This window comes from Trachymyrmex cornetzi, unplaced genomic scaffold (assembly GCF_001594075.2).
Source record: "Trachymyrmex cornetzi isolate Tcor2-1 unplaced genomic scaffold, Tcor1.1 scaffold406, whole genome shotgun sequence".
Classification (NCBI taxonomy): domain Eukaryota; kingdom Metazoa; phylum Arthropoda; class Insecta; order Hymenoptera; family Formicidae; genus Trachymyrmex; species Trachymyrmex cornetzi.
Window position 1 is genome coordinate 345478 of NW_017298811.1, and position 8683 is coordinate 354160.

Here is an 8683-nt window from a genome sequence, read left to right on the forward strand (position 1 = left end):
ATCGCCGATATCGCATTTGCCGATATCAAATATGACAACTACGTAAAAGCATTTTATAATTAATTATAATTCTTTTATATAATTTTATAATATACACTCGATATATGGTTTTACAGTCGACTTAAGAGATCTTACCTTTTACACGAAAAAAATTTTTTCAGGAAACAATTATATTATTAATAGTCGTACCGCTCCGAAGAGAAATGTGTTATAGGCAACCAACTACGACGCCGATTGTAGATTGCGGAATCATCGTCCTCGCGATCTTCGCGAATCGCCCCGATGCACTTTTAACTCCTTTCCCTCCCGCTCCACTTACTCACGCAGCGTGCAATCACGCTTGCACGCCGATAGTATTTATCATGATGCAAGTAGACATCATTATATTGTTTTATACTTATTGCATCATGGTCTAGTATTGTAATAATTATCAGTATATTCTATATTATTATTATTCTTTATTATAAGATAATGATTATTATAACAGGAGAAATTTAATTTTTTAGCAACTCAAAAAACATAGGGATACTGGTTGAAAATTTTGATAGTTTTATAGAGATTGCCAAATTGCAAGACCAAGTAAAAGTAGTGCAATTTGAGATTAATGTCTTAAAAAAATATATACTTAAGAAAAAAAGAAGCAACTAATGTTTCTAAATGTTTTTTCACATATGCGACTTATGTGAAAAAACACTTACAAACTTTAATTGCTTTTTTTAGTCTCTTAGAGAATATATTCCCCGAATTTGGTTTTCCAACCCCATTTGAGGGGTCACAGTACCATGCGTATCAATTTTGGGCTTTTTAGCCTCTTCGGGGAGCAGAGGCACGCTTTATGTTTTTGCATTTGCACTTAGGTCCGTTTGCACCAACGCAGATCATCTTTAATCTCGGTTCAACTTACTCTTTGTCTTTTTCTAGTTCTAAAGATTAGAAAAAGACGAAGAGTAAGTTGAACCGAGATTAAAGTTAATCTATATTGGTGGAAATGGGCATTAGAGTTTGTCAATACTCGAGAGGACTCGAGCGTTAAAGCCGGGAGCACATAGAAAAACGTAAGTCCGTAAGACGTAATCAGTAAGGAAATCGTAACATTGGATTCGCTACTGGCCTTACGGTCTCTGCTGTGATTGGTCAATTCACTTACTGCTTGCGTGTTACGGCCTTACGTTCTTGTATGTGTCATGGGCTTAAACAGTTTAACACCGAATCCGAACAAACGCGAAAAAAATCACGTATGCCGGATGCAGGTGCATGGGATCAATCGAACCCGGATCCACAGATCACGAGTCAATCGCACTGAGCGGCGAGCCACCAAAGCCCCAGCTACATCTATCGTAATGTTTATCGTAAGCTCCTTACGATTCTTACGATAGCCAATTAGAAATATCAATGTGTATTGTAACGCTTTTGATTGGCTATCGCAAGGATCGTAAGAAGCTTACGATAAACATTACGATAGATGTAGCTGGGCCTTTAGCGCCCCGAAAAATCTGGTTGTGAATGTGCCTGTAAGGCCCAGTTTCACAACTCACGGTTAACTCTTAACCGAGGTTCAATTTATTTCTCATCTTGTTCCAATTCTAGAATTGAAAAGAAATAATGAATAAGTTGAACCCCGGTTAAGAGTTAACCGTCAGTTGTGAAACTGGGCCTAAAGCCTTGTGTCCACGATGCTAGAAATCGGTCCGAGACCTCGGATGAAGGCTGCGGTCCACTTAGCGCTTCAAACGCTACAGAGCATTTGTAGCACTGATATGACTGGTCCATTTAGGCTGCGGTCCACTTAGCGCTTCAAACGCTACAGAGCATTTGTAGCACTGATATGACTGGTCCATTTAGGCTGCGGTCCACTTAGCGCTTCAAACGCTACAGAGCATTTGTAGCACTGATATGACTGGTCCATTTAGGCTGCGGTCCACTTAGCGCTTCAAACGCTACAGAGCATTTGTAGCACTGATATGACTGGTCCATTTAGGCTGCGGTCCACTTAGCGCTTCAAACGCTACAGAGCATTTGTAGCACTGATATGACTGGTCCATTTAGGCTGCGGTCCACTTAGCGCTTCAAACGCTACAGAGCATTTGTAGCACTGATATGACTGGTCCATTTAGGCTGCGGTCCACTTGACGCTACAAACGCTTCGAAGCGTTTGTAGCGTCAAGTGGACCGCAGCCTTCATCCGAGGTCTCGGACCGATTTCTAGCATCGTGGACACAAGGCTTAAGTCCGATCTACAATAGGGAACATAGGGTGCGTTCAGGGAGCTCACTACCAGTGCTATGTAGCGCTACTGCTGTTCAGGGAAGCCAACTGATAGCACTATGAAACACTAGCGTGACGCTATTGTTAGTAGAGTCCTAGATTTATCAGAGAGGCGCAACCGGTGTTATGCATTCTGATTCGCTGTTGCAATCTAACCAATTGCGTGACTTGGCAGCCATTTATAGTACTAATGACATATTTCTATTTCATTTTATCTATACATTCTATCTCACATTATCCTACACGTCTTATCTTGTTTGACATAATTTAAAGGCAGTTTCATAGCATGTCGGCCATGTTTAGTACTCTCCTTAGCACCTTTGTCATACTGACTTAAGCCGGTTGCGCCTCTCTGATAAATCTAGGACTCTAGTTGGAGCATGCGATGCGAACAAACCTCTTCTAAAATTCCACCATGACGTTTGTGACGTTCATCTTTGTTTACGGTTCGTACACGCGCTTTCCATTTGTCACTTGCTTTCGTACAATCGCAGTGATTGTTGCTGACAATCAACTCTGATATACGTGTGTGTTAATTAATGTTAATTTACAATTTAGAGAAAGAGACAGATAAAGATGTTCTATTTTTGAAGGGCATGATCCACTATTAAAATATTTAGGTTCGTTATATTTTTCATTGCAATCGTCGACTTAAAGAATTGCGTTTCTAAAAGTTGATGTACAATTATAATGGAGAAATAATATAGGATTAATCCAAACTTGTGATATACGATATCATTTTCCTGCGATATTGTTCAATGCCAAAGAGATATATTTTTCATCGAATAATCTTGTGTGTATGATGTTTTAATGTGAAATCTTATCTTTGTTTATGATAACGGAATGTATATTGTTATTGCTTTTGTGTTATGATATATTTTCTATTTACTATTTATTTACTGTTTCCTTTGTCTTTCAGATTAAAAAAAATTAGTTTCCAAAGATGTTTGAAACAGTAAGGTTCACAAAATTGAAAACTGCTACAAATCCAACATTTTGGGCAAAATTTGCAGAATTGAAAATAGACAAGTTGAAACTAGATGAGAAAGCCAAGATACATGTGTGGGGGAGTTTTGCTCTTCAACCAATGGATGAAGGGAGGACCAATCCATTAATACTTGATTGTACGTCATTTAATGAGTAAGTATTACATAGGCATGAGAATATAATTTGTTTTTTTTTTTGAAGAAATAAATTCAACTATGTTTTGCAATGTAATTTGTATATTAATAATAGCTTAACAATAATGTCTATAGTAGCATAATTATTAGCACAATATTGTCCAATATTATAGCCAAATATATCTCCAATATTTAACCAAAATAGCATCAATAAATTGCTACTAAAGAATAAATAATATAACATATAATTACTATTATCTATATATAAATCCTATCTTGATATAATAAACAGGATAAGCTCCATTTAGATGAGTTTCAGAAACCTGGAGACAACTTCTCATAATGCCGGAGTAGCATGCTGCGGCTATATGATTAACACAAATACTTATGAAGCATTCAGACAGATAAATCCTGAGAAGTTTATCGACACCATGGGCAAATCCATTATTGATAGTATCAGAGATGGCACAGCCTTGCAAGAGCCTTCGCGGCTTTCAATATTCTTAATATTTGCATACTCGGATCTTAAGAAGTATAAGTTTCATTATTGGGCCGCACATCCAACTCCTTTCTCATTTCCGGAAACTTATTCGGTCGTACCGACGAAATTTGCATCTGGCGAATTTACATCTAGTCAAATAGATAAATTACGTGCAAACTTTCTTCAGCTGGATGCAAGATCGAGAAACTTCTTCACAGTTTTTGTGTCTGGAAAGGATGATTTGAATGTTGATAGTTTGTTAAAGGGAGTTGAATATATAAAACTAAATGTTAGCAGCAAAGAAGATTCAGAGCAGGTACAGTTTGATGAAGTTACACTTTTATTTTTTATTTCCTTTTATACATAATAAAAGAAACTTTTGTTATTATTAATAACTTAAATTTATCTTCATCAGGCAAAAGAGGAGGTATACTTTGCATTTTATGATCCTTGTGCAAGCGCAGAACCTGGATGGCCCTTGCGAAATCTTTTGTGTCTATTATTATGGCATTGTCCTACGTACTGCTTTACACGCGACATTAAAGTTTTGTCAGTAAGGAGTGATAAAATGCAAACTGCAGTTATATTTACACTTAGAATCAAAGAAGATAAAGATATGGAAACTATGAGAGAAACTATTTCCGAAGGACACTTAGTAGGATGGGAAGCTAACGTAAATGGAAAAATGGGTCCTAACATCGCGGATTTATCTAACATTATGGATCCTACCAAGTAAGTTTAAATTCTTCAAGTCAACAATTTTTATGTATAGAAATTTAAAAGTGCTTTTTATATTTGTATGTTACATTAGATTATCAGACAGAGCGATCAATTTAAATCTGAAATTGATGAAATGGCGCCTTGTCTCTGATCTAGATTTGGAAAAGATCAGTGGTTTACGATGCCTTCTCTTGGGTGCCGGAACACTTGGATGTTCTGTGGCGAGAGTACTTCTTGGCTGGGGTATCAATAATATGACGCTTGTAGATAATTCTACCGTTTCACATAGCAATACTGTGCGCCAAAGTCTGTATACGCATGAAGATGCAGTACAACGTCGGCACAAAGCACATGCCGCAAAGGATGCTTTACTTAGGATACGTCCTAATATGGTAAGTATATATGTCTATTAAACTTATTACATTGTGAGACGATATTTCGAAGTAATTCAATTCAGTCAATAAAATCATTTGTGATGTTACAGAATGTGGAAGGTGTGATCTTGCATATTCCTATGCCTGGTCATGTAGTTGGCCAGAGTATGATGGAAACGACTAGGGAGGCTGTGAGTAAACTTCAAGAACTCGTAAATAACCACGATGTGGTGTTCTTGCTTCTGGATTCACGTGAAGCCAGATGGTTGCCAACCCTCTTGTGCGCTGCGACGAATAAGATAGCTATCAACGCTGCTTTAGGTTTTGATTCGTATACGGTACAACGACACGGTACGCGCGATCTTTCCGATTCTGTTTCGCCTAATTTAACGGTACAGAATCCTGCAGGACATGATCTTGGATGTTACTTTTGTAACGATGTAACGCAACCCGGGAATGTGAGCATATATTATTTTAACATTATATTAAGTCCTGGAAAAGATTTATAATATTTTTTTTAACCAGCTTATAAACTACTTCAAATAAGATATATTTTAATTCTATGATTACTATTTTTGTTCTAGTCACAAACTGATAGAACGCTCGATCAGCAATGTACCGTAAGTCGGCCAGGTTTATCGCAAATCGCTGCAGGTCTAGCAGTTGAATTACTTATGGCGATAACACAACATTTCCAAGGGTAAGGTAAATTCAAACACAATATACAGATTTTTTTTATATGATTTAAACAAAGTTTAATTTATTTTTACTTATATATATGTAGATGGTTTAACGGTTTAATCTTTCATAATTTTTTTTTTAGAATTTCAGCTAGAGCGCTTATGAATAACGATAGGGACGATTGTCGAGAGAATGTCGACAATCCGCTGATAGGATTATTGGGTGGCGTACCTCACACAATACGGGGCTCACTTTGGGGTCATGAAATGAAGTTGACTGTCACACATAGATCCCCATTTTGTACAGCTTGCTCGACGCCTTTGATCAAGGAATATCAACATCGCGGTTTTGCTTTCGTACTCGACGCCTGCAATACGCCAAATTATCTCGAGAAATTATCAGGACTCGAGGAAATACTGAAAAGACCAGATCTGGATGAGGTATATAATGATATGCATAAACAATCAAGAGCGTCTAAAGTATTACAAAAAAATATTTTTTTTAATTGGAACGTTATTTCTGTGTTTATATAGATTAGCTTCAATATCTTGTTTACTCTGATAATTAAAAATTAATATATTTTTATTGCTTTACGTAATTCATTTGCATTTGTATTTGGTATTAAATTACGTATGTATTTTTCAATTTTCAGTTATGTTATACAATGGATAGTTCGAGCGAAGATGAAGAATCATGAAAAAGAAGCTATGATAAATGATACAACCAAAATGATAAAATTCGTACAAAAGAAAATGTATAATTTCACACATAAGTTAATTGCACGGTTTTTATATAAAACATATATGTATACATATATATAAAACACATTTTATGCGGAACGCCATTTTAAAGAAGAGCACATTTAAACTAATCAAAGTTATAGTGTATTGAATCAAAACTTTTAGCAAAAATTGTTAATATATGAAAGATATATATGTGATGAAAGTCTTCGTGCTTCTTCAAATTTGCATATTTTACTTAAAATCGATGCATTATGTATTATCTGTGATGTATGATTTTATCATTATTATAAAAATTTAAACTTATGTAATGTTAAATAAATTCTTTTAACGTGAATATTTTTTTGTTCTTGAAATATTATATAACTCCTTATTGTCTGTATAATTATTTCTAGTTTTTATTTTACAATTACAGAAATATATAAAAGATCTATATTTCAATTAATATAAGACATAATTAAATAAAAAACTACAATTCTTATATTATCATGCTGTAATTATTAGAAAATAATTAATGTATTTTTTACCATGTTTGGATATATCTATGTTATTTTGTAAAACACTTAATCATTCATTTCCATATTATGTTTTTATATCTCATTACTGTTATAAGAATGTACCTGTAATTAAAATATAATAAGAAGAAGCAGGACTTTTAAATTACAAAATTCAAATAAACATCATAATTAGGAATTATGCATTGCGATATTGCGATAGATAACACGTGGACGTTTCACGAATGTATTGTTTCGTCGCATTTCTGTCGCAACGATGCGGGATTTTATTTTTGCCGACTCGTACCCCGAAGTTTTAATTTTATGCTGAATATAATAAAAAAATTTCATGAGAATTGTATCAAATACAAATAATATATTTTGTCAAATATAAGAAAGAATAGAATAACAATAAATGGTAAGATTAAATATATTAGATACGTTTAAATATTAAATATTAATATGTTTATATACATATATATATACATATATATACATATAACCTAATATGAGACATCCCGAGAAATCAATAGTAAAACGCAAAGTATATCAGTATTGCAATTAAAAAAACTTTATTTAATGTTTATAAAATACAAACAAACACAGCCAACGTGCGTGAAAAATGAGCATGCGATAGATTATATCCAGAACTCGTTTTCAGATAGTTGGAATCAAGCATCGCAAATATAGGCACTCGACGTTCATTTCGGTTGTCTTTTTTATTATTGTCCAATAACATTTATACTTTAACAACGATTTTCACTATAACATAAGAGCTTAGGTTATTTCATATTAGGAATACCCTGGGTATCTCATATTACGATTTCCACGTCTTATGATTTTACGATCATCAAATCTAACTTTTGTAATTAAACAATTCAACATCTCCCGTATTTTTCTATTAGTACGACCTTACTCTATCACTATATGAAGAATTTATTGCCAAATATTTATTTATTAAATAATAAACAAGGTTTAAATGCTTATCTCAATGAAACTTGAAGACATCCAAATTCTAAAATCTTATTTTACAATGACTACAGACATGATCTAATAATGAATTTTCTACTAAATAGTTTTTAATCCAAGAGCAATAAATTTATGGTGGAACCAATAGATAGCGTTTATTAGTTTAGCAGAAACGCCGCTATCTCATATTAGGCGCCTATAATAGGGGGCTTTCCTCTATATACATAATAACAACTTAGAAATACATAATTAATGATTCACTGTGTTACACTGGTCATTTTGGAGAAAGCATCCAAAAGGTATTAAAATCATCAAAATGTCTTTAATTTATGAGATGCTTTATATTTTATTTTGACATGATAAAATATGAAATGTCTTGTAAAATATATTTTACTTTTTAATTATCTTGTCTTTAGGCAACATAAATTTAGATGTATACATATGTCTACATATAATATATATAGATATATACTAGTACAAGATTATAATTTATATTTCATAAAGACACAAAATAAGCGAAATTAAATATTTTACGAGACATTTCATATTTTATTATGTCAAAATAAAATATAAGGCATCTCATATATAAACTATTAATACTACTGTTTTGACGATTTTAATACTTTCGGGTGCTTTCTCCAAGATGACACAGTGTAACACAGTGAATCATTATGTATTCCTAAGTTGTTTACTAATGTTAAATAAAGATGAAATGATTCACTGCGTGTAGCACTGTATCATTATTGTACGTGTTTCTATCTGGAAAGCACCTTTTTGTGTACAGAATATCTGAGAAATTGATTTATATGTAATGTATAAAAATCTTTATTTAAATAAA

General features: G+C 33.6%; 1 protein-coding gene across 3 annotated transcripts; it reads left to right on the plus strand.

Moving 5' to 3' along the window:
• Nucleotides 1-2677: 2677 nt before the first annotated feature.
• On the plus strand, nucleotides 2678-6582 carry Atg7 (Autophagy-related 7). 3 transcript variants are annotated; one of them, XM_018512417.1, is made up of 9 exons: nucleotides 2678-2790; nucleotides 3185-3405; nucleotides 3706-4183; nucleotides 4283-4599; nucleotides 4679-4979; nucleotides 5072-5419; nucleotides 5546-5661; nucleotides 5785-6082; nucleotides 6295-6582. In XM_018512417.1, exons 2-9 carry the CDS (start codon nucleotides 3209-3211, stop codon nucleotides 6337-6339), a joined length of 2100 nt encoding a protein of 699 aa, XP_018367919.1. In that variant the 5' UTR covers nucleotides 2678-2790; nucleotides 3185-3208; the 3' UTR covers nucleotides 6340-6582. The 3 variants fall into 3 exon arrangements, with proteins under 3 accessions (XP_018367919.1, XP_018367920.1, XP_018367921.1); XM_018512418.1 differs by lacking the exon at nucleotides 2678-2790 and adding an exon at nucleotides 2818-2885; XM_018512419.1 differs by lacking the exon at nucleotides 2678-2790 and having other exon boundaries at nucleotides 3328-3405; nucleotides 3695-4183.
• Nucleotides 6583-8683: the final 2101 nt, after the last annotated feature.